At 41.8% G+C, this 26,389-nt stretch overlaps 1 protein-coding gene across 1 annotated transcript in view; it reads left to right on the forward strand.

Moving 5' to 3' along the window:
• Enpp3 (ectonucleotide pyrophosphatase/phosphodiesterase 3) overlaps positions 1–26,389 on the forward strand; it is a 73,930-nt gene that overhangs the window by 37,408 nt on the left and 10,133 nt on the right. Inside the window, exons 11-20 of the mRNA XM_050130779.1 lie at positions 1,222–1,294; positions 8,676–8,784; positions 9,817–9,945; positions 10,300–10,331; positions 11,813–11,940; positions 14,613–14,679; positions 15,724–15,811; positions 19,881–20,059; positions 21,747–21,798; positions 23,240–23,394. Coding sequence (XP_049986736.1) covers positions 1,222–1,294; positions 8,676–8,784; positions 9,817–9,945; positions 10,300–10,331; positions 11,813–11,940; positions 14,613–14,679; positions 15,724–15,811; positions 19,881–20,059; positions 21,747–21,798; positions 23,240–23,394 — 1,012 coding nt within the window. The remainder of the gene's footprint in view (positions 1–1,221; positions 1,295–8,675; positions 8,785–9,816; positions 9,946–10,299; positions 10,332–11,812; positions 11,941–14,612; positions 14,680–15,723; positions 15,812–19,880; positions 20,060–21,746; positions 21,799–23,239; positions 23,395–26,389) is intronic.

Raw genomic sequence — 26,389 nt, forward strand, 5'->3', positions numbered from 1 at the left:
TTGAACTTCTTGCCATACTCCTGCCTCTCCCTGCTGAGTGCTGAGATCACACCCTTTCCAAATGAAGCCTTTTCCAAGCTGGTTAACTGATTAGCACTTCAATGGTTATGAAAGTTTGGAACTGTCTAGAACCACATTATAACTTATTTTAAGCCATACGTAGCCCTACACCTTGTCCATCTCTATGTCAGACCTAACATCCTGTGACTAACATGTAAAAAACACCTTTTGGAATAGACTTACTTAACAAGACCCTAATTTCCACCAGCAAAGGGCTAAGAATGTGATCAGTAGCTTCTAGGGCTAATAGCAGAGTTGCCTCCATTTTTGCTGTAGCGCTCCTCTAACACCCTCAACAATGTGTTTGAAAGTGTCTTGATCTGTGGCTTTCTCTATTCTGTTACTATACAAACTTCAATGAAAATGCTTCTGTGTTGGACTGTATAATTTGGGGTAAACTAAGTCTGTGCTGGGGTCATGGTCACTCATATTTGGCTCCCCAACAAACATTCTTGTCCTCTTTGAGGTGAGAGATGTGTTTTGAGTTGACACAGGCCTGTGTCACTTACACTAGCTATTGCATTGCTTTTTAATGAGCTCTTCTCAAGAAGTATTCCTGAGGACAAATACTCCGGTGAGGGGGTTTGTTGACATTAACAACTAAGGTAGCGTCAGTCCCCAAGAGGTGAGGCAGAGAACACAAAAATATAGAACTGAGGCAGACATGGCAGAGGCTCTTGCACTTGTTTCCTTGGCTCGACTCCAGGAGCTGGAAGGGCTGTTGCAAAGCCAGAACCACAGACCAGAATCAGAGGCTACTGAAAGACAGCACCAGGTATACAGAATCCAGCACATCAGAAAGCAGCCGCTGGCAAAGGAGCTAGGCAGAGAACACAGAGTCAGCCAAAGGCCAGACACCAGGAAGTAGAAAGGGCTGGGCACATTTGAGAGAGGTCTTACCACAAGAGCAAAAGGGATGCTTTCACAAATGAGCCACAGTAGTGCCCGTTCTGGGAAAGTATTATTTGCTTCCCATTAGGAGACTCAACCCCACTCAAGCCAAGAGCATCCATTGGCCTGGGAGGGGGCCTTAAAGAGAGAAAGAGGCAGGAAGAGCCAAGTATGCTCAAGACCCTTAAGACCCTCAAATCCATCTGTGTGATTGCCCCATCTGTATGGTTGCTAATATCATGTCTTCTTTTGTTTCAATTTTGTGCCTAGACCCAGTTTTTATACCTTATATGTAGAAGAACCCGATTCTGCAGGGCATAGCAATGGACCAGTCAGTGCTGGGGTAAGTTCTTTTTGTTGTTTGCTTGTTTGTTTTCAAACAAATGGAGAATCATCCAGCCCTAACCTACAAAATAAGGTCAGATTCTTAAAATTTTTTACCAAATACTCACACTTAAGTCATACTTGAGATCAAGCAACCAAAAGTCTAAAATCAATATTTTGGTTTAATAGTTTAACTGTGAAATTGTTAAAAGTTCTGGGAAGGGATAACTGCCTAATTAACCATAAATCTTTTCTATTGTTTTTATTGCACTCTGCATTTTTCTCTGCTCCCCTCCTTTCCTCCCCTCTCCCTTTCTTTCCTCTCCCTTGACCCCTACCCTCCCAATTTACTCGGGAGATCTTGCATTTTTCTCCTTTCTATTGAGATCCATGTATGTCTCTCTTAGGGTCCTCTTTGTTGTCTAGGTTCTCTGGGGTTGTGAATTGTAGGTTGGTTTTTCTTTGCTTTATGTCTAAAAGCCACTTATGAATGAGTACATATTTTATTTGTCTTTCTGGGGTTTGGGTTACCTCACTCAATATGATGTTTTCTCAATTATCCATTTGCCCACAAATTTCAAGATGTCATTTTTCACCCCTGAGTAGTACTCCATTGTGTAAATTACCACATTTTCTTTATCCATTCTTCAGTTGAGGGTCATCTAGCTTGTTTCCAGGTACTAGTTATTATGAATAATGTTGCTATGAACATAATTGAGCACATGCCCTTACGGTATGAATGAGATTCCTTTGGGTATATAACCCAAAGTGTTATTGCTGGGTCTTGAGATAGACTGTTTCCTAATTTTCTGAGAATTTGCCATACTGATATCCAAAGTGGCTGTACAAGTTTTCACTCACACCAGTAATGAAGGAGTGATCTTCTTAGCCCACATTATCTCCAGCATAAGCTGTCATCAGTGTTTTTGATCTTGGCCATTCTGACAGGTATAATATGGAGTCTCAGAATTGTTTTGATTTGCATTTTTCTGATGGGTAAGGATGTTGAGCATTTCCTTAGGTGTCTTGAAAGACACTGAAGTCATTTAAGATCATCTGTTGAGAGGTCTCTATTTTGGTCTGTACCCCATTATTTTAATTGGGTTATTTTTAACCATAAATTTTAGGTCTTTTGATTGGCAATCTGATGAGGACTTTGATATGGAACTCTTAATTCACATACTGAGAACTCAAGGCCAGATACTGCCTGAGCACTCAGCATTGTAGTGTGGACATTTCAAGTGAAGTCACTGCCCGACTCTTGCAGTGTTCTCCACTGTCTACCCTACCCATTGCCACTCAGAGCTCATCACAAGCACCCTAGGGACTGATTTTTCTCCTTATCACTGGAGTGACTGCTAATACCAGTTTCTTCAGCAGCTGAACCATTCTCAAACAACTTTTTTCACGTGACTTTTGTACTTAAATACTATTTCCGGCAAACAAAACCATTGTCTTTTCTAAACCCTACTGAAACCCCATTGTTTTGTCCAAAATGGGAAGCTTTAAAAGCTCCCAGGGGTAAGATGTCCTATGGAAACTCATTTAACAATTGCATCCACTGGAAAGTAAACATGTTTGTTTGGGCTGTCTTCCTTTACTAGTTAGCTGTAAAGTCTTTTTTTTTTTTTCTTCTTCCTGCTAAGCAAAAATGGTTCCTAATGCAAGTTCCTAATGCAAGTTCCTAATGCTCAGTTCTCACCACCTGTGGCCCTCTTCAGTCTTCCGGTACCATTCAGAACATAATGTAGCATCTCACACTTATTCCGGTGCATCTCAGAGGGAATAACTCACTAACTCCAAAACCTTTCTTCTGCTTCTTCTCTGTTTAGCTGTTGTCTATGTGTGCTGCTACACGTTTGATAAGATTAATCATTTGAGAAGGCTCACTGTCCTGTATTTATCCACCTCTGCATCTGACTGAGATTAGGTGCCATTAGCTTTTTCTTTTCTTTCCTATTTTCGTTCCTGTGCTCTAGTTTTAAAAGCATCTATCTTTAAGTTTTAAGAATAATTATGAAAAGTGCTGCAAATGAAGAAAATCTGAGTGCTCAGAGGTGTCTAGGAAGAGGCCTGTTCTAGTAGTTGCCGGTGGGATTATGGGTTGCTGGAAGAGTATGTTAGTCAGGGTTTTCTAGAGAAACAGAACTAAAGTGATGGACACACACACACACACACATGTCCAAAAATAACTTATTAAGTGAGCTTTAAAATGGTAATGACAGCCAAATCACACCCGAGACATTGAGAACTTGGGAATCATTCTGTCCTTGAAGCTGGGTGCCTCACTAATAGGAATAGTCCCAGAATGTCTGTCTCTTGGTGGGGAGTCACAACAGACTCAGTCCATCAGGTGAGATGCCTCAGTGTTCTTCGTTTGGCATCAAAAGCCCAGAAAGTCAGAAGCAACAACAGGGCAAATCAGCTTGTAAGAGGAAGAGCCAACCGAGCAATGGTCAGATGATCTTTCTTCTGCAATGCCCCTTTTAAAAAAAAAAAATCTGAATTGCTACCAGAATGTGATGCCCACTTTCCATATCAGCCAGGCCAATTCCTCAGGCGAGGCTTCCTATTCAACAATTCTAATTTGTGACAAGTTGATGTTAACATCAACCATATTAGTGAGTCTCTCCCTGAGTAACAAAAAGGAAACGGAATTTGCAAATGGCCTGGTAGAAGGAGCAGAGTATGTACTACAGGACCACACAGAAGGGCCACATGCAGACCACTGCCCCCCTTCCACAAATAGACAGCACCATAATGGTGAAGAATGGTGGTAGTGGGTAACCGTTATGGTCCTTTTCTGCAATCAGTCCTGTCTGAAGTGCAGCATGACTAGGACCTCACATCCCTGACTAGGACACCGGGAATCAGAGGAGGCCATAGAGAAGCCTAGAGGAAGAGGCAAACACCCAGTCATGCAGGCCAGAGAAGGGTTCAATGAGAGACATTGTGGCATTGTTATTAGGAGAGGGGAATGGCTAGTTCCATATGTATTTAGAGATCATTTTTATTGGACAAGGGGGATGCAAGAGAAAGAGGGAGAAACCTGTTAGTCTCTGCAAAAGTCTAGAAGAAAGAGGGCTTGGACCAGGGAGGAGGCCAACATCAAGGCTGGAAGAAGGAATGGTTGAGATTCAGTTAGAGGACAGATGGTGTCGAGACGGGTGAGAAATGATGTGTTTCTGCTTTGTGGCACATGCAAACAGATGAGTGATGGGGATTCCATTGGCATTTATAAGCCTAGCACAGGGAGATGGTTACGGGGAGATGTTTGCTTATCTAATTGAAGTAACTATGATGTCTAAATGAATGTAAGTTTCCAAATGGCAATTGAATATGTATTGAAAGCTGAAAGCGGATAAGGAGCTGGGAATTGGTAGCATACAGCTACACACAGAAGTGGAAATGCATGAAGGAGGGAGAGAAGAGTGGCAGCCAAAATGGAGATGAAGACAAAACCTACATAAGATCACAACAAATGGGGGGAAATAGATGGAGGAAGTTTGATAGCTTTGCAATTTTAGTATTATCATCATTATTGCTATCTGTAATCACATTTTAATTTAAAGTTCCTAAATCCTGTCAATTAAAAGTGTTATGCCCCAATTCGCAAGGTCCCCCAAAAGCCAACAAGGAGACCGAGTCCCGTATGTAAAAGCAAAGAGCCTTTATTTTATTCAAGTTTGCAAACTTGGTCTCTCTGTGTGTCCAACGTATTGGTATAATCAGAGAGCCCCAAGCTCAGTTAGAGTTGGGTTTTTATAGTAGTAAAGGTGGGGGTGAGGGGTTTCTGAGGTTCAGGACCCCTGATTGGCTGACATTTGTCTAGGGGTGTCCTGGTGAGTGTGTGTTGGCAGGTAGTCCTATCTACAGCTGTTGGAACACTGGGCATTTCCTTTGGATGGTCTGTTCTTGGGTGGTGCTCCGGTAATCTCAGTTCGTGTTTCTTCCTGCAGCCAGATATTGCTTTAGGGTAAACTGCTGAGACTCAGGCCTCCATTTAAAATTCATCCACGGCTGAGTCCTACTCTGGCAGGTGATAATGGTAAACAACTTCCTTTGGGTGATCTGTTCATATTTAGCTTATCATGGCTGACTCCTACAAAAAGCACAACGTTGTTGTTGTTGTGTTTTTTTTTTTTTAAGTGTGCTTCAGCCCATGTACTAAGTTGAAAGCTCATTTAAGCATAAGGTAATACCCTAGTTTACAAAACCATCTCGGAAGGATAAAGAAAGTAACAAGTTAATACCACGTAATTTTTTGCTGTTAAAGAAAGCCTTTATTGTTGCTGTTAAAGATATTTTAAATTACTAAAAACTTGATAGTTTAAATGATAATGTAATGGGAAGGTTACACTTGAGAGGGCCTAATGAAATGGTGAATTAGAAGGTGTTGGGATTTGGTATGGAGGAAGCCATAGAAACTTCTTTTCTCTTTCTTCCCTCTTCTCCCCTTCCTTCCCCTCCTTCCCTCATCCTGCTCTCTCTCTCCTCTGCTCATTCCCCTCCAGCCTTCTATTCTCTTTCCTTTTCTCTTGCTCCCTCCACTCTCCTCCCTCACTCTTCCCTTCTCCTCCTTTTCTTCTTCTTCCTCTTCTTCTTTCACCTTCTCCTCCTTTCTTCCTTTCCCTTCTCATCCCTCTTTCTTTTCCCCTTCTTCCTGCTCCTTTCCCCCATCTCCCTCGCTCTCCTTCCTTCCCTCTTCCTATTGAGTCCTATGATGTAACTCAGGCAGTCATTGAACTCTCAGTCCTCTTGCCTCAGCCTCCTCAGTGCTGTGCCGTTGTCATGGTTGCTTTGTATGGAAGCGGAAATACTTACAGACTGGTTTTCATGAGTCGGTAAAAGTCACCTGTTACTCATTATTCAGTAAAGAATCTTTACATCTTTAGTAGGATGAAAAGTTGGGAGGAACGAGTTGTTCCGAAGAGAAAATTAGAGACAGATTGACTTCAATGTTGATAATGTTCACACACACGGCAGGATTTTAGAGTGCTGGCAAGTGCCCCTGTAGAGGAACATAGGGAGAGAGGTTACATCTTGGAGGATGGTGGGCCTTTGGGAGGGCATTGCTGTATAGGACTTCCAGCCAGCTGGATCCTCTGCAGCTTTGAGTTCAGTTTCACAGGGAAGAAATGGCAGATCCAAAGCACAATTACTCACTCTGGTCTTACCAGTTAATCTGTTATACCAGGGCTTCATATTCCTTGTGATGAGTTAGGGTATGGGGATCTTGCCTTGCAAGAGCTCATTTTGCCCTTGGGGTGGGAAGGCTACACACACTAGTGATTTCAAGACTGGGAAGTGCAGTGGCAGCAGTGTGTCAAGAGCTGGGAGAGGACAGAGGGTGAGAACGGGCTCTGAGCATGCTTGGGAAATGTGGGTAGGATGGTGATGTGGAAAGGGACATTGGCATCTGGGACAGTGACAGACAAATTAGACTGAAATATCCCGACACTAAGAGTCAGATGAGCATCTTGGGTTTGGTGATAGACTAGGGTTGGTTCCAGTCTTTTTGTCTCTTAGCAACCGTTGGCTGTGAGTAGGTTAAGCCTTCACAACAGAACATTCCACATCCATGAGTGCTTTCCAGGAGGATTTTATGTGAGAATTAGCTAATGTCTTTAGTTTTGTATGGTTTGTAAGATACTGTTTCTAATGAAGAAACAAAGACAATAGTTGTAATAATGAGAGAGACAAGACCCATATCCCTGATCCTTTACTATGATACTTCCCTTTTCACTAAAGAGGGCTGGAAAATGATAGCTTTGACAATTCATTAAACTCTAAGTCAGTTCAATGCACTTTATTGATAAAATAAAGAGAAATTGTAAAACACAAAGACTACAAACAGTTAAATGAAAATGAACCCTAAAATTTGCTAGTTAGAGGCAAGCGTTGTTTATATGGCTTAGTATATTTCTGTTAGTTTTCTGTTCATATATTTTTACTTAGAAAGGGTGAGATACTTACATTCAAAACCAGGGTTATGAAACATGAATGGTGGAGTTTATAATCTGATTTTCTTTTGTTAATGTTTAATATATAGTGTTGTGAATTTTTTCCTATGCCTCTTTTTTCTCTAAAACTCTTTCATGGGCAGGGAGAATAGTTCAGCTTGCCTAGCATGTTTGTGTTTGTGAACCTGAGCTCCAGCAAAACACACACATGTGCACACACACTCTCTCTCTCTCTCTCTCTCTCTCTCTCTCTCTCTCTCTCTCTCTCACACACACACGATTTGTAAGGACTATAGCCTATGCAGCTTAAAATTTGGGTGTAATTTATTTTTCCTAGAATTAAAATTACAAGTCAACAGCATTGTAGGTGGACTTTTTTGTCTATAGACCACTGATCAGTTCTGTCCCACCACTCACTCCCCCAATAACCCACACAGAGACTTAATATTAATTACAATTGCCTGACTGATAGCTTAGGCTTGTTTTCAGCCAGCACTTATAACTTAAACTAACTCATTTCTAATAATCTATATGCTGCCCCAAGACTCGTTCACCTCTGTAGGGAGGTACTTCCCATTCTGCTCACTCTATCTCCTGATGACTCCTCTCACTCTGCCCTTTCTTTCCTTCAGCATCCTCTCCGTTTGGCTCTCCTGCCTAACCTCATCATGCCTAGCTATAGGCTATTCAGCTCTTTTATTAAATCTATCACAGTGTAAAGGAATATTCCACATAATATGACAGGTTTCTTTGCATGTAATACTTGTCTAGAAATTGAATTATTTAGTTGTAGAAAATATTACTTTTTAGTAGTCTGGTCCCTCATTGTCACACTACCTTCTCAGAATGTATGCAACCCTTTAGCTCTTTTAGAAGGGACCCAGATTTATACCTCTACCATCAGGAATTCTTTTTAAGGTTTTTTGTTTTTGGTTTTTGTTTGTTTGTTTTATTTTTTTAATTAATTAATTTATTTTTTGTTGGTTCTTCGAGACAGGGTTTCTCTGTGTCACAGTCCTAGCTGTCTTCGAACTAGCTCTTGTAGACCAGACCGACCTCGAACTCACAGAGATCCTCCTGCCTCTGCCTCCTGAGTGCTGGGTTTAAAGGCGTACGCCACCACCGCTCAGCTCCATCAAGCATTCTTATGAAAACATCTGTAGCCGAATGGATATTCAATATTCCTTCATATAGTATAAGCCTTTAGTCAGACTTTCTTTATAGAAAACGTGCTTCAACTTTCTTGTTATTTATAGAGAGTGAGAAAATTTATATTTGGTAGTTGTGGTGACAAAGGTGCTATCTCTGATGCCACATTTAAAATTGCACTAATTCTAGAGAAGAAAAAAATACACTTAATTTTTTTCCTTGACCTTGTAACTATTTAGTTACTGAAATGGCTTAAAAGAGCAACTTGAACTCTGAATTATTTTTCAGGTAATTAAAGCCTTGCAGTTAGTGGATAATGCTTTCGGAATGCTGATGGAAGGTTTGAAACAGAGGAATTTGCACAACTGTGTCAATATAATTCTGCTGGCTGATCATGGTATGGTGTTTTTTTTTTTTTAAACCCTATTTTATCGTTGACTATATTTTATCCTTCTAAAGATAATAAAAAATGATGGTGATATTTCAAGTCTGGATTTCCAGATGTAGATGCTATTGAAAATGTAAAGAATGCATTTTGTGGTCGACCATGGAAAGATTTCTACCTTAATTATTTAATAGTTCTGCATATTTTCTGTCTATAAGCTTTATTTTCTGAGAAGCAGAGTCAAATAGAGTTACTAATGGTTACCAGGGATGTGGGCAGTTGTTACGCAGTCTATGAAGAGCTTCAGGCTGCCTCTTAGCCATGGTTTCTTTGCAGCAGTTGGCTACACTGAAGTCTTACTGAGCTCTTGCATTTCTCAAATTACATGGTGGGTGTGTGCTTATGCATCCTTCTTGTCTACAAAAGCCCTGTCTCCTTTTGTTTCCCAGCTCAAGGTTAACTATGGAGTTTGTTTGTGCTCGGTAGAGAGGAAGCGGATCCCCCTTCCTGCACACCAATGCCTGCATTGTTAAGCCTTCTCCCTGCCCCCAACTCCCACTGTAATGCACATTTAAAGCTTTTAAAATAGTTTCCTATATCCTTGTGCTGTTTTGAAAGTATTGGAAGAACTTTACATGAACATTTTATTGAAGAAAAATGCTAAAATTAAAAATTTTAAATGCAGTCTTAAGAATCTGCCCATTAACAAAAATACACCATTAACAACTGGTTCTGGAGACCATGATGTTTCAGTGGACTTCAAATGTACCTTCAGAAGCAAATCCTTTGCAATCGTTTAATTCATCTTTATTAAACAAATGACCAACTTATTCTTTTCCTACTGAGTCCCAGTTTATGGAGATGAGTCTCCTCACCCACTGCCACAGTTCTCAAGTTCTGCCATTCACAGAATAATAATTGAATAGATTTTACAAATCCTCACTTCACTTGTGTTTGAAACATATAGTTGACATTACCAAAGACAGACAATATTTTTTTTAACCATTTATATACGTCCAATGAGTTTTTTTTAATTTGTTTTAGGAATGGACCAGACCTACTGTGACAAGGTGGAATACATGACAGACTATTTTTCTCAAATAAACTTCTATATGTATCAAGGCCCCGCCCCTCGCATCAGGTCGCGCAATATCCCTCAGGACTTTTTTACCTGTAAGTATGAAGGAGACGAAGGGACGCGTTGAAAGAGTAACTATAGTTACCAAGTTCTGAGAGCCTGTGGCAACCATAATCTCCTTTTTAGCTTTTTGGGAAAACTCCACAGAAGCACATGAGGCACCCCCAAGTGTAGTTAGTCTACACAATCCAAATCACACTGTTGGGTCAAGACGAATTGTACTCCAGTCTTTAATTCTAAAGTAGTTCTTTGATTTAAGAAATTTTCACAGTTTTTTTTTTGTTGTCACAGTTATAGATAAATAAATATGTGTGCCAAGTTTACTGCAGTTGTGTGTATTTTGGCAGTGATTTACATGTAATGTGACTTATCTTTTTGTTTTGAAACAGTTAATTCTGAAGAAATTGTCAGGAACCTCAGTGTAAGTCCCTTTTAGAAATGTTATGATATATTTTTATGCTTAGAATATATTAATATGTATTATTATTGTTGTTATTGATGTAGTTGTTGCTGCTAAAATACAGCCAACAGATATATTCCTATTGTATGGGTTTTATTAATTCACTACTGCTATGGATGACACAAAATTGTTTAAGTATGCATGGCAAGCAGTCAGAACAAAAACAGGAGGATAGAAAATGAACTATTAAGGATAAAGAGACACTGAATACGCAGGGGTTAACATCATCTGGAACCTCTTGCAAATTCAAAGCCCTGCTATCACAGAAATTCTTCAGAATTGGGATACATGCTGTGCGCATACTGAATGGCCTTGGGCCTCAATGTTTCTTCTGGCCTCTCTAAATACACTTGCTTTCTTTGTATTTCATCATTTAATGATCTGTATGCTGCGGAAGTTCTGTTGGGGAAAAGGAGCACATCTCTAATATGTGAGAGGTGCCAAGGGTTGAGGAAGGCAGGCTTTGAGGTCCTTTCCCATGGCATCACACATGCAGGCTGGGTGTGGAGCTGCACGGGCTGGAAGAACTGGGCTGTGCTTCCCCAAGTGCTTTCTTACCCCTGGGAAAACCTAGTAGGGTGGTCTCAAGCAGACCTGAACTGCAGCCTCCACTCTGTGCTAAGGATGATGAGAGACACGCTTTAACCTTAAATCCCATGTCTATGCACCCAGTTCTCAAACGCAAAGACTGACCAGGTGCTTCCTCCGAAGCTGGAGTACCAACCTGTCTTCTCTAAACTTACCTCAGCTGCACACCCAGAGAAAACCTGTGGCCAGTCCAATCACCTGCTGATCTCAGAGGCGCGCTCTGTTCTCTCATAGGGAGCTGTACTTCATTGCCAGAAATCAAAAAAAAAAAAAAAATACAAAAATACTGAGGTAGCAGAAGAAGTCTAGAAAAGATTCTGAAATAGGCAAACAAACAAGCGAACAACAGAACAACAACAAACTGGCCGAAGTGTGCAATGAGCACTTCTTTCCATAAGGGGTCCTCAGAGTTGGTACAGAACACAACCAGACACCAAATTCTTGGCTCCAAGGAGATGTATTACCCTGGAGGGGCAAGTGGGGGATGGGGGGGATGCATCTGCATTGGACAGACATCAGGTGTTTCTTAGGGAGTAAAGGAAAAGTCTGTGCTAGGGTGAGATGGTAAGTCCTGATTGGATGGGTCAGCCAGTGTAGCCAAATAGTGGATTTTGGCTGCTGGACCTTGGTGTTCGGTCTCAGGATTGAGTTGGTGGCAAAAAATGAGAGAATAACCCCTGGGAGCTGGCTTTAGGAATAGGGATGTAATCTAATGGTTTAGCAAGGGAGAGGGCAAAACCTACCGGTGCCATGTTTGCCATGCTTAGACCTCTGCCTCCCAAGTGCTGGGATTAAAGGTGTGCACTGCCATCACCGTCCAGTTTTAAAAGTTAAAGCTTATCCTTTCTTTCCAGTGCCGGAAACCCGATCAACATTTCAAACCCTACTTGACTCCCGACTTGCCGAAACGACTGCATTTTGCCAATCATGTCAGAATCGACAAAGTGCATCTCATGGTGGATCGGCAGTGGCTGGCTGCCAGGTTTGTGTCTACTCGGAGCCAAGCATCTTTGTCAGTGTGCCTGTTTATCTCTCCCCTCCGGTTAGGAGCAAACGTCTCTGACCACCCACAATGCCTTGGCCTTTTCATGCTACCCGGCACTTCCTCTTGGCCGATACTTTTGTGACATGGTTGCCGTTGGCGTCTTAATTTTCAAACCAGATCAAAAGATGGAGGGTGGTTGAAACTGCCTCCAGGTGCTCTGGAGATGCAGTGACAGCGCATGTCTATCCTGACAGAGTAAAGGCTTTGTCGTCATCCAGGCTGAGTAACATCGGAATAGTTAGCTGGCTCTTTGAGACTTACAGAGAAGCCCTGTCTCGGAAAAAAGAAAAAAAAAAAAAAAAAAAAAAAGACCATAGTCTCCCTGGCTTCCATAAAATAGTCTTTTAATGGCCAGGGTCACCAATTAGTGGTGACACTTATTTCTGAGTAAAGAAGCTAGTGAACAAATACAGATCTACTTTCTTGTCACGAAGTGATTCTGATTTTTGTTTTATTTTTTTTGAGACAGGTTTTCCCTACGTAGTTCTGGCTGGCCCGAAACTCCATATTGAGGCTGCCTGCCTCTGCCTCCTGAGTGCTGGGATTAAAAGTGTGTGCCACCACACCCAACCTGATTCTGAGTTTTAAAATAGCAATTTAGCATTTTTTTCCCTATATGTATGAGTGAATATAAACAGGATCGTTCTGTATTTTCTGGCCTCATAGGTATCAGTGCAGCACAACGCTGGTGGGGAAGGGGCTGAAGGGAGGACAGCGGTTAAAATACACGTTAGACAAAGAAAGACAAGTTGAAAGAGGACAGGGTCAACCGTCTCAATATGCGTGTGAAGGAAGAGAAATTGGGGACTTGGCTGAATTTATTCTGTAAAAATAACCCGGAAATGCAGTTTGACCAGACTGCGGTTCCTCATTTTGTCACTAGAGGGCAATAGCCTCTCCTTGAGAATGGGTTTCTTAGCCCTTTGTGTTCAAGCCCACAGTTTCGAAAAGTGGGTCCTTAAAATATGTGAGCCAAACTAAACTACTATTAAATATAAGATGTTAATAATTTAATACAGCTAAATGGACATGCAGTTGCCAAATATTTACTGTTTGGGGTATGAAATCAAGGAAGTTAGGAGGCCATGGGTACATCATGACCTAGAAGGTGGGTCCGGCCACCATAATACTTGTAGACACAATGTGCCAAAGCCCAGTTCCAAATGATGGGCTCTGTATTCTACTCAAAAACTAGCAGTAAGGTCCGGCCTACGGTATCAGCCTGTGCGTTCAAGGCGTGGCTACCTACGGAGCTACTTAATGGGACTCGAAAAAACTAATCTTAGGCCTACCAAGTGTTTTTTCTTTTGTGGAATAAATTTTATTGGCAACTGTGTGTGTTTGTGTATGTGTGTGTATATACATGTGTGTATGTGTGTATGTATATATGTTTTCGTGTGTAAATACATATGTGTATATGTGCATGTGTGTATTGTGGGGGGGGTTGTGGGTGCATGTGGGTACACAGGTTCTGGTGGAGGCTGGAGGATAGCTTCTACTGCTGCTTTCTAACATGGTTTGAAATCAAGGCTCTCACTGACCTGGAGTTCTCCAGTTGGCTAGACTGGCTGGTCAGGAAGCTCTGGAGATCTGCATGCCTTCCCAAGCCCCAACACAGCACTAAGACACAAGTTACATATATGTACAAGCATGCAGGCTTTTATGTGGGCTCTGGAGATCTGCATGCCTTACCAATCCCCAACAGAGCACTAAGACACAGGTTACATACGTGCACAATCATGACAGGCTTTTATGAGGCGCTGACCTCAGTTCCTCATGTTTGCATGGCAAATAAGCCATTTCCCCATCCTGGAAAAATTTGTATTTTAAGAATTCACTTTCTTAAGATCTTGAAAAAAGTAGAAAGTCCTTGGTAAGTACCAGGAGTCTTGAGGTGAATTTAACACTAATTTCAAATGTTAAAATGTGAAAACATTGACGAATTAATTAAATTTAAAAATTCATTTAGCAAATGAAGTAACAGCTTATAGAAGAAATTCCAGGAAGTTAAAAATAAACATTGAAGTTGCAGAATTTTTAGACTTCTTACCCTGTTATTAGCAACTTCTCCAAAGTATTCCTTGTTTATTGCTTCATATTATTCCCAGACATTACCACCTTAAAACAGGAGTCAGCATTTCCCCAAGTCTCAAAATTCTATTCCTAAATCACTGATTTCCTAGTCACACTGAACTTGATGTACAAAAGTGAGTCTGACCATAAAATCTTATAAAATTTTGTTTTGCATTCCTTATTTTGCTTATGTATGTACGTGAGTTTTGTATTTGTGTGTGTGTACATGTGTCACAGTGTGTGTGCAGAGGTTGAGGACCGTTTTCAGGATTTGGTAGTCACTTCCCATCTGTCAATGTCCAAGAGCTAGCAAACTTTTGGGTTCTCTTTGTAAAGGCTAGAAGTCTCGTTCTTTATGTCTTACTCTTTGGTTTATCGAAGGCTGTGAATTTGACCATGAAAACATATGTATTTGGTTGGGAAAAAAACAGTGATTTTAAAAACAGAAGCTAAATAAATAGCCATTAAAGTTTGACTTAGAATAGCATCTTCTATCAGTACCTTGACCAGTGGATAATAATGTCACATCTTCACAGGAGCCCATCGAGTTCAAGCTGTGGAGGAGGTAATCATGGCTACAACAACGAATTCAAGAGCATGGAGGTAAGCCTGAAGCATTTAAATAGACACAAGGCACCAGTGAGAAAAGAAATACCTAACACAGAGGGAATATATGGTTTGGCATAGAGGGTGAAGTGCTGTGGTACAGAGAAATCGTAGAGCAGGGGCAGGCTCGGGGTAGGTGTCTCTGAGGATGATTTAACTAGTGGGAAAGAGTTGATGATCCTTGAGTAACATTTGAGCAGAGACTCCATGATAAAACAACTTTTCCAAAATTAAGGGGAACAGTGAGTGTCCCATGCAAAAGAAATAACCAGTGCAGAGGCCCTAGTTTTGGGGCAGTCATCATTTGTTGGGGACAAGGAGCCTTGGCAAACTACTGGAAGCTGTTGACACTGGCTGCTGCTGGTTGGGAAGGAGGAAGCAAGAGAATTGCTGGGCATGCAGGTCTGAAGGGCATAGTCATTGTGCAATGAGAGATGTTGAATAGCAGTTGAGAGTCATGCTGGAGATAGGGCTTGCATCACGGCTGAGAGGGATTGGTGCAGATAACAGGTGGAAACTGCTTTAAACATCATTTCTCCTCCCTAGAAGAGATTCTCACAGAGGCCCGAGGAGCAAAGAGGGGTAGTCCCAGAAGGAAATGTGTAATGAGTCTTTCTCTGTCCCACCAGCCAGCTCCCAAATAATAACACGAAGGTGTGTCATTAATTATGGAAGCTTGGCCTTTAGCTGAGGCTTGTTGCCAACTAGCTCTTATAACTTACATTAACCCACATTTTTATTAAACTATGTTCTACCATGTGACTTGATCTCTATCTTATTCTGTATGTTAGACTCATTTGGCTTCTGGCTTGTCTCTTCTTTCTCCTTCCCAGAGTCCTCTCTGTCCCCAGAAGTCCTGTCCAAATTCTTCCTGCCTAGTTATTGGTCATCTAGCTCTTTATTAAACCAATCTGAAGGTGCCTGGGCAAAGACATATCTTCACAGTGTAAATGAATATTCTGCAACAGAAATGCATGTTTCTTTCTGCACTTTGTGAATTAGATGCCATCTAGTAATAATGTAATAATTCTTACCACGTAGGCAATCTTTTTGGCACATGGACCCAGCTTTAAAGACAGCATTGAAATTGAACCATTTGAAAATATTGAAGTCTATAATCTGCTGTGTGGTGAGTATGTTTAAGTCAGCTCACGAAAAGGACACGGAGTTTGTAATACATTTCTAACTTGAAATTAGGGATAAATTGAAGGCTGCCTGCCCTGCATTAAGAAGATGGAAAGCAGAAAGACGAGGAAGATTTCTTATTCAGAATTTTTCAGTTACATAAGTGACTCCTTTTGCTTTGCTAACAATGATAAATTTGTACCTTAGGAAGCCAAGATTTTGAAAAATAGTTTAGTGATTAAATGATAATTCGAAAAAATTAGAAAAATAAAATAGCAATTCTAATTTTTGAAAAGATAAACATACCTAAATCCTAGGAAATATGTCAGTCAGGATAAGCGTGGGGACCGGAGGTCAGACCCTCAGCACACCTGTGGTCATTGATGGACCAGACTTAGGCACATCCCTGAAGCTCACTGCCCAGCCAGTCTAAACAGCTGGTTCAGCTTCAAGGAGAGACCAGGTCTCAAAGACCTGAAGAAGAAACCTGACATCAGTTCTGGTCTCTGTATGCACACACATACACATGCACTTGCACCCATACACATACACACATGCATGCATGTATGTATATATGTGTGTGTGTACACACACATACAAACTCAACTAAAACATGCCTTCCTATTATTACAAAAAGAAGTCTTCTGAAACTAAACGGGGTAATTAAAGTCTTATTTTGCTCGACACTTGTTATTACACTAAGTGTTATAAAACTGTGAAGAATTAGTGATCCAGGAACCAAACCTCCTCCTACACTCTTGCCTTGGTCTACAACACCAGCAGATAGCTTCACTTAGACCGCCCGAGCAGGGAGGAGCTGCAATTTCACTGTCGGTTGGACACGGACAGATTCACGATTGTTTTTCTTAATCTTGCTCTTGGCTCGTCATAACTGAATGTGACTTAGAGGGACAGAAAGTCTCTGTTTGAACACAGGGTGGGGGTTGGCGAGGTGGCTCAGCAGGTAGAGGTGCTTTCTGAGTCCAGTTCTGGAATACACAGGGAGAAGAAGAGAACAGATTCCCACAAGTTGTGCTCGGATCCCTGCACACGTGCCCTTCCCCATCACAGTAAATACGTTAAATAGACAGCATCCAAATACATGCAGAAGGGTAATAAGACTTTAAAAACTATTTATCACAGCCTTGACAACTTGGTCCCCAGAGCTGGGGTTGGATCAGGGATGCTGGCCTTGATGAGGTGATCAGAAGAAATTCGATAGGGCTCGGGGAGGTCTTCGGTGGTAGGCTGTCTCGGGAATCAAAGATTCATAGCACTGAATGCGCTACAGAAAAAACAAGTTGAAGAAGTTAGGTCAAGGGAGCGTGTTCATTCAAACTGGCCCTGAAAAAGACAAAGGAAACTCCCTCTCATATCTCTACACGTGTCTCAGGGACTTTAGGGTACAAAGAGCTTTAAGGAGGGGAGAGAGGCAAGCCCGAGAAATCTGTGTGCATGGTGTGACCTTACTCATTCCGGGAAACGTGTGCTTTTTGTTCTAACTAGAGCCCCGTAGCGGGCTTTGTTTCTGCTGTTGCCCTGAGTCAGTTGTCTGAGGGTCCTTTGCTCTACCCAGATAGGAGTCGCGGGTAGGCAGGGAGGAGCTCTGCAGGCGCTAACTTCTAGCAGCTTCTATTTCTATCTAGTTCTACCAGAGTTTGCTGAGTAGCAGCAGCAACAGCTGTAGTCAAAGCAGCAGCGGGTAGCGCCCTCTAGTGTTCAGTCCTTACGCAGGTAATGTATATCTGGCCGTTGGCAGCAGAAGTGTACAACACACACTCAGGCTGGACTTTGAGACCCTGGGTTGAGACTTGACAGCCCTCTGCAGCTCCCTTGGTGGCCAAGATCCGCATGTTCTCTTCTCTGGCTCCCAATTGCTGTTTATCCTTCATCAGTATGGGCTGTTCACTCTCTCACCACGTGCATCTTTTTCTCTTTCCACTACCCTTATTTGTGCCCAGGCTGCTTTCTCAGCTTGGTTGGTGCCAGACTACTCAGTGTGGCTGCCTCTGCCGGGACTGTTTGGGTCACCTAGACAGGTCGCTCCGGAGGTTGGGGTTCCACTGTTACTGCCTACTTCAGATGCCAAGCAATCCCCTGCCTTGAGGCTTTCACAGCCTGGTTTGTGGCCTGCTCGGCACTGGCTGCCACTGCTATTCTATTGCCTCTAGTATTTGGCTGTCTTCCCATGGGCTATGTGTCCGCTTACTTTGTGCTACAAACCCAGCCTGCAATACTGACAGTAGACCAGAAGGACCACTCATGCAAGACAAGCCTTACTGGGGGCGAGGGTGGGGTGCTGATACTGTAGTATCATGGGAGGAGGCGGTGCAGGAGACCACCTTCCAGCCCACTCACTGAATGACCTGCAGCGTGTTTGGACCAATTAACAGTCATTTGTCTGGATCAATCACACCTCCCAGAACCAGTTACCGGTTTTTTTTTTTTTTTTTGTTTGTTTGTTTGTTTGTTTGTCGAGACTCGTGCTTCTTACCAATTGTAGTCACGGTTAGATGCAGGGGAAGTGGCTCCTCTCTGACGCAGGTGGGAATGACTGTGGGATCAACTACAGTTCGCAGTGGGTTCCAACAATACAGCGTTCATTAGGAAGTATTTGAAACTTGGCTCTGCCTTCAGGAGCCTCGCCAGCGGCAGTCTTGGGCAGGAAGGCACCTGTGGAGTGTTTGAGATAAGCTGGTGTTAGAAAAGCAGTCATGTGGGCTGTTAGACAGTGTCCTTTCCCTCAGCGCAGCAAGGACAGCAAGAGACAATCAACAGCTGCTCACTGGGGAGCCGTATTGCCCCTCCCCCAATGTCTTTGCTCATTTAGAGAAAAACGAAGAATTTATTACCAACATTAATAGTGATTTTTAGTAGATTTTAACAGCTTTGAGAGTATTCATGCTTGGGAGAAGAGGCTCGCTTTTATCTGTTTCACCAAAGCTAGTTTACTAGACTTGAAGAAGACCCTCTCCAGCAAAAAGGGTTAGTTAAGCCAAATCTCAAATGACCACCCAGAGCTTCTAAAAATGACGATGCCTGTAAAGTATTTGATATAATTTGTTTTTATGGGAAAAATAGAAAAAGTTCTCTAAATAAAGAACAAAATTTGTAGTTTTTTAAAAATTATGCTAAGTGTGTGTTTGCATGGGAACAATTTACAGGAATCGCGTGGGTCCTGGGGCTGAAGCTCAGGTCATAAGGGTGGCCAGCAAGTACCTTTATCTGCTGAGCCATCTCACTGGCCTCTAATTTAGGTTAAAAAATATCCTTAAAAATTTTTGTAATTACATAAATAGACTGGAAGATTTTAAATTAATGTTCCAGAAATGATTTTTACTAATAGTATAGCTTTTAAAAGAAGTTTATTAATTTTCTTTATGTGTATGTATGTGTGCCTTCGTGAATTTTTGTGCACCACGTATGTACAGATACCTGCAGAGGGCAGAGGGTGTTGGGTCACCTGGAAGTGGAGTCACAGGCAAATGGGAGCTGCCATACGGATGCTGGAAATTAGAGTCTTCTGTGACAGCAGCCGGTGCTTCTAACCACTGAGCAATCTCTTCAGCCCCAGAACATTATTTTGACACACACCTCTTATCACAGGACTAGGGAGGCCGAGGCAGGTGGATCTCTGGAGTTTCAGGCCAGCCGGGACTATAGAACCAGTTCCAAGTTAGCCAGGGCTACACAATAGGATCCTGTTTCAACAACAACAACACTAACAAACAAACAGTCAAACAGCAAAGACTATAGCTTTTAATACTTAACACTCACAGTGTGCTTAAGGGGCAATGATTGTTTAGGTAACGCAGTTCGTCCCTAGAGAAATAAGTTCATGGAGGTTACCGTGCTTCATCATACAGAGTGCCCCCATGTAGACAGACAAGAGGCTGGTGACTTCGGGGGATGGAGGTCAGTAACCTAAGTCCTAATGTAACTACATTGCAGCAGACTTTATAATAGACATTAAACTCCGGGTGGCTTTTTCCGGCCCCCATATCCCACAAAAGAGTTGTTCCCGTCCCCGTCCAAGTTAATTTGAACTTATTATTGTTACTTTTAAAAAACAGATCTTCTACACATTCAGCCAGCACCGAACAACGGCACACATGGGAGCCTAAACCATCTTCTGAAGGCACCGTTTTATGAGCCGTCTCATGCGGGAGAACTGTCAACACCTTCTGTCTGTAGCTTTTCTACTCCACTGCCTACAGACACACTGAGCTGCTCATGCTCTGAGCTGCAGACTGTAAGTAACAGCCTCATGTCTTTACAAGAATGTAAAGGGGCCATGGAGTTTGCATTCTGACTGGGATGCTTACTGAGTAACTGTCTGTTGTTTCTCTGACCCTCAAGAAGTGAGAGAGTACAGTGCATGGGCTCTATGGTTAGGGATGTGAGTGTATTCTGGGAACGGGACAGCATTAAGAGAAAGGTTCGTTTTCCTGAGTGTTAACTCACCTTAGACATTCAAAATAGTAATCTTGACATTCTCTTTGAGTTCCCATCCAAACCACTTTCTTTTAAAAAAATATTGATTTTATATACGAGTGCTCTATTGGCATATATGTTTTTATGCCAGAAGAGGGCATCAAATCCCTCTGAGATGGTTGCTGGGAATCAAACTCTGGAAAAGCAGTCAGTGCTCCTAACTGCTGAGCCATCTCTCCAGCCACCTCTTTACAGTTTAAGAATCAGGTGCTCTCTTCAGATACTTAGAACAGAGGGAGTAGGGGTTAGACACACTCAGCAGTGTGTGTGCTGGGTGGCATTGTTTGAACAGTGGTGCAGAATCTACCAGGACGCAGTTGAACACTGGAAAACTGGCACTACATACTGCGAGGGTCTTTTTCAATATAGTAAGCTCTGCGCTAGGTCCAGAAGTAAGGCTTTAGATACCAGGACATTGTTGATAAGGGAAATTTTCACTGCTAGGACAAGGAATCAGAAGAATAACTTAAAATGTAAATGACAAAGGTAGGAATTGTTCTCCATTGTTGTGGGTGAAGACTTTAAAGGATCGAATTCCAATAAAAATTTTCAAAAAATGGTAATTCCATTGGAAAAGGTCCTGGTAGGGGCGTGGAGTCCTTTTCTGTTTGTACATCTTCAGATGGTGATTTCCTACTTCCTGTTCCAGATAACTTCAATGGAACTGCCATAAAAATCATTAATAACATAACATGGGCAATGTGTTCCATATTTTAGAGATAAAGGGGGCCCAAGAGAAGTGAGGTATACTACTATTCAAGATCTAGCAAGCCTATCTGACTGTAACCCCAGAGTCCCTTTCTGTAAAGAATGCCTCTTGCTGTTTAAAATTTGGCCCCAGAACTGGCCTATATGTCTCTTCTAGGTTGGAAAGACATGCAGAATCTCAGGCCATCCTCCAGGCTTGCTGAATCAGAATTTGTTTTGTTTTTGTTGTTGTTGCTTTATTATTTATTTATTTTTTTGAAGCAGGGTTTCTCTGTGTAGCTCTGGGGCCTGTCCTGGAACTTGCTCTTGTAGATCAGGCTGGCCTCAAATTCACAGATTTGTCTACATCTGCCTGCCGAGTGCTGGGATTAAAGGCATGCACTAACACCGCTCAGTCCCAGAATCTGAACTTTAGCAAGTCCTTCAGGCATCTGTATTCACAGGAAAGTTTGAGAAGCATCAGGATGCAGCCATTCCAACTTAACCCCAGTTGTTATCACAATGCTTTTCCCAATTACCAATATCTTTGCAAACACACACACACACACACGTGTGCGCACACACAGTGACAGAAATACTTCTGTGTTTCTGAGTGGTGACATAATTGGAATTTAATGACAAATTAGTCTTGCTTCTTTGTTCAGTGGTAAAGCACTTTGTGCCATTGCTGCAGAAATATTCTTGGTCATTGTTTAAAACGCTGACTTATTTCTTCCCTTCTCTCTCTCACCTTGCAGAATGAGCAAGTCGAGCAAGTTAATCAAATGCTAAATCTCAGCGATGGAGACAGTAAGTCAGCAAAAATTGTGAGCTAACAATACACAACATTGCCCTTTGAAGTGTTTTCAAACTAAACTCATAAAAACTTTTGAATGTAGATTTTAAGGATGCTCTACAAGAGGAACAGGCAAACACATATAGAATTGTAATAACAGAGTAGCTAGCTTGGAGCTACAGTGTTTCCAGGAACATCCTTGAAATGGTTGTGCCTCATCCATGTCTTCTTTTCCCTTTCGAAGATTATGAACAGATCACAATGCTGAGTTTGAAGTTGATCTCTGTAGTTTTCCTACTGTCTTACCTCTGGGACATCTAATTTTGTTGTATCTTCATCTACAGTAGTTGTACCTACCTCATGTAGTTGTAAAGTTTTTTAAAAGTCTGTGGAGAGAATTTAGAAGCATCTCTTACGTCACTGTTACCATCATGTATTATTTTCTAAGTATTAAAGTCAGGGTTCCTCAGCTGCATCTTTGGTAAACTAGGGATACAGTCATTTCTAATATCTATAGAGATTGTTCTTGGACCCCTTGTGGATGCCCTGAGTCTGAGGATGCTGAAGCTCTTATAGAAAATGGTGTAGTGTGTGCATGTGACTTCTGCATATCCCTGCAGAAATTTTACACCATTTTTGAATTACCTACAATAACCAATAGCAATATAAATGCTATGAGAATAGCTATTGATATATTATCTGGGGGTGAATGATAAGAAAAAAAACTTGCCCATGTGCAGTTGAAATGTAATTTTCTAGATATTGTTCAGATGTTTTGGATGAGATATATAACAACATACAAGCACAAACACAGAAACAAATAAACTCTCTTCAGCTCTCCAGGATGTTAACACACTGTAAACAAGGTGACTTTGACAAGAGCAATTTGCTTCATGAAGTTCTGCAAATGAAGTTCAAAGTCAAGGTGCCACTAGATTCTAGCAGGAGGCTCCTGCTTCCTCATCAGAACCTCCCATAGCAGAAATGGATAGTCACTCTCTCCAGGGTCTCAGCTCTGAGGGTCAAATCCCACTTACAAGGGTTACATGTCACAGCCTGTATCACCTAAACGTTTCACCTCCAAACACCATCCCCTGGGGCACAGGATGTCAGCGTGGCTATGACAGTTATTGAGGGGAATCATCTGCCTTTTAAAATATGTACGTTTAGCTTTGAGCCTCCTTTTAAGCTGCTTTTAAGCTGTATTTTGTGAGCTCTTCAACAACAAGGAGCTAAAGAAGGCAGGTTTCAGGTCTCTGCTTAGACCCTGGGTTGGCCCAGTTACTTGTTCAAACTTCCCCTTTGCAACGGGCACCACCAGATGATAACCCATCTCATAGGGTTGCTGCAAACTATTAGTCCATTTCCCTGACATATAACCCCTATTCGGAGAGTGGAAGTCACTGTGTACCGTTTTGCTGATGTCACAAATGTTTTATGTCCTTTTTGTTTCAGTCACAGCAACAACGAAAGCAAATTTGCCGTTTGGGAGGCCCAGGGTGATACGGCAGAACAGAGAGCACTGTCTCCTTTACCACAGGGAATACATCAGTGGATTTGACAAAGATATGAAGATGGCCATGTGGAGCTCATACACGGTTCCCAACCCGGTAAGCTTGGGGCCCGGTGACCAGTGGGCAGCGGAAAGATTTGAACTCTAAACTCTGTAAGGGTTGGGTCCTGGTTTGCTCAAGAGTTCACAAAGTGAGCACAGACTCCCTGTCACTTACAAGGAAATGCTACAGTTCTGAGCTAAAGGCCCTCATAGGTGGCATATGGGTACAGAGAAGGAAGACGTTGTGTTGTACCTGGAGAAATTAGAAATAACAATTTTGGCCAGTCTGCTGAGTGGTAAGGAGGGAGGAAAAAAAACAACTCAAACAGAGGCAAAAGGATGATCATACTCTCTTCCTGCTCTCCCTGGAGTAGGTGGTAGGTGCACCTTGGAGGTGACGATGACTTATATAAAGCTTCTTGTCACTCAGATTATCTAATAAGCATTTTCCTGTGTGCCATGAGCTGTGAGAGGCACAGTATAAGTGCTATCTAGCCCTCCCTGGAAGGACCTAGCACTCTAGAACATTGTACATGTGTTCTGTGTCACAGGTCTCTTTAGCCTGAAGTTGAGAGCTTGCTTAGGTAAATCTCCTTCCCTATTTACTCTCTGGCAAGCTCCTAGTTCTCTAAATGGTGTCGAGATGGTTGGGTACCCATCTGAAGAAAATATTAGATCTCTGCCTCATGCTATATACAGAGTTAGCTTGCTGACTGACCTATAGGCCTAAATACGATAGGCAAATCTGTATTTTTTTTTTCATTTATATTTTTATGACCTTGGGGCTTTGGGGAATAATACTAACAAAATTACAAGGGAATTTAATTATTCATGCTGTTATATGTAGAAATGAAAATCATTGATGGGACAGTGAATTTGTGTTGGATATAGAAACGAGGGACGAAGAGCATGACTAGCAATTAGGGTCTAAGACAGATAGCCAACCCCTGTACGCAAACAAGAGGATGGGAGGCAGCTTAGAAAATTCACAGTAAAAGTGATTCAAGTCATTCAGTCTCATTAGCAATCAGGGAGCTGTGGATGAAATCCCTCCTTGAACTCCTTGAGTAGGGGGAAGGGTTTCCTTCAAGTCTACAGGACGGGAACTGCTCACTGAACAGTGTGGATTTGGTGAATTAGTCTCAGTGCTGTAAGGACAAAGCTGTACCACCCAGCAGAAGAGTGAAGAAATAGTCAAGAAGTCATGTGTGTGTGTGTGTGTGTGTGTGTGTGTGTGTGACAGATGTATTTGCGTGTGTGTAGAAAAATCATAGTCTTTGACAGCCAAAAACTCAAGACAAACTCTAGCTATTCCTGCTCTTGCTAAGGGGATCACTTCATTTATAGAAAGGAAGTAACTGGCTACATTTAGTTTATCTACTCTTACTCTTTTTAGTCCAATTTAAAAAAAATTTGCAGAAAAATAAGCATATTTTTCTACTACCCGTTAAAGCTGTCTGGGTCCTGAAAGCCAGCTTCACAGCCAACAATGATTCAGTTGTGACCATTGCTAACAGGGTGCCAATGTTTGTTTCCCAATATGGGTAAATATTATACAGTTACCTGAGTTCCTACGTAGGCTGGTAGCCCTGTTACTTTCTTAATGGGCACACTATTCAGGTGTTTGTGCTGTTTTTTCAGCTTCCCTTAAAATAATCTCCAGTTTGTGTTTGCTTTTGAGAGGGACGGCAAGTTCAAGGTCAGTTTCCTTGTCCAGTCCGTGATTATGAAAAGTCCAGGGGACAGGGCTTGCTTGGAGTTAAGGGAGGATGCTTGTTTTTGATGCCCGGCATTTTTGAGTTTACTAGGCAGTGGAGGATGCCAAAGGCAGAGATTGTATCTGGGTTCAGGCTAGGTGATCAGTAAAGGCCTTTGTTGTATCGTAAAACCAACATCTGTGTTACCAAAAGACCCTGTCCATTCTCTGATCCCACAGAGGTGTTTGTGTGTTGTTGCCCTCCACGTGACAGGATGGAATTCTAGCAATTTTCTGCTTTCTAATTCAAAAATTACTCTCTGTGTGTGTTGTGGTTGAAGAAAATTACATAGGAGGATGTTTGGTGCTTCACGTATAATGTCATAGATCAGCCCTGCGTCTGAGAAATCAAGCTTTAAATAAGCACTTTTGGAGCAGGGGCGCAATTGGTTTGTCTTTAAGTTTTACGGTGTCTGTGTTTTTCTGTGGTTTGGGTGGGTGTTGTCATTTTGGTTGTTATCACAGAAGAGTTCTGGGAGAGGAATTGTGACTTGAAATCATGGTCCTCCCACAACAATTTCTGGAAACATTAAATCTGGTCAGAGTTTGTTTTGGTATTGCTTCTGGGCCTACTCAGTAGGAGGATTTGAGTTACTTGTCTAACTAGATAAAGAAAAATAATGAAAATAAAGCAAGAATTATGGTGGTTATTTAAAGAAGATACTTCATTAATGTGGTATGAAATTGAAACTGTTTTGATTAAGAAGTTAATATTGAAAAATACCTATCATTTTATAATATAATACACATACACATATATGCACTACACACACACACTACATAATGTATGTACACATCTCCCACATCATTGGAAACTCTGTGTGTGTGTGTGTATGTTTGTGGGCACATGTGGCCACCAGGTCAGAGGACAACGTTAAGTACTGGTTCTCATTTTTAGTTTTATTTGAGACAAAGCCATTGTTGTCCATGGCTGAGTAAGCAAGGATAGCTGGACCTCAAGCTTCCAGAGTCTCTCCTGCCTCCACTGCATCGTGCTGAAGGAGCCTCAGGATTGCAGACGTGTGCTACAGGGCAGGGCTGGGGATCAGAACTCAGGGCTTCACACTTACTGCAAGTCCCTGCTACTGAACCAAGTGGGAATTACTGCAAAGCCCTCTTAGGTTCTGAAAAATCATGAACTAATCATGTTTGTAAGTTTTTAAATAGTTAGGGAAATACATGTCCCAGACATTTTTTTGAACTACAAGTCATTTTAATTTTTTATTTTTTTACAGCTTTCTTTTTTTGATTTATTTATTTATTTATTAAAGATTTCTGTCTCCTCCCCGCCACT

Source organism: Alexandromys fortis, unplaced genomic scaffold, assembly GCF_014885135.2.
Source record: "Alexandromys fortis isolate MF-2015 unplaced genomic scaffold, M_Fortis_MF-2015_v1.1 scaffold_354, whole genome shotgun sequence".
Lineage (NCBI taxonomy): Eukaryota > Metazoa > Chordata > Mammalia > Rodentia > Cricetidae > Alexandromys > Alexandromys fortis.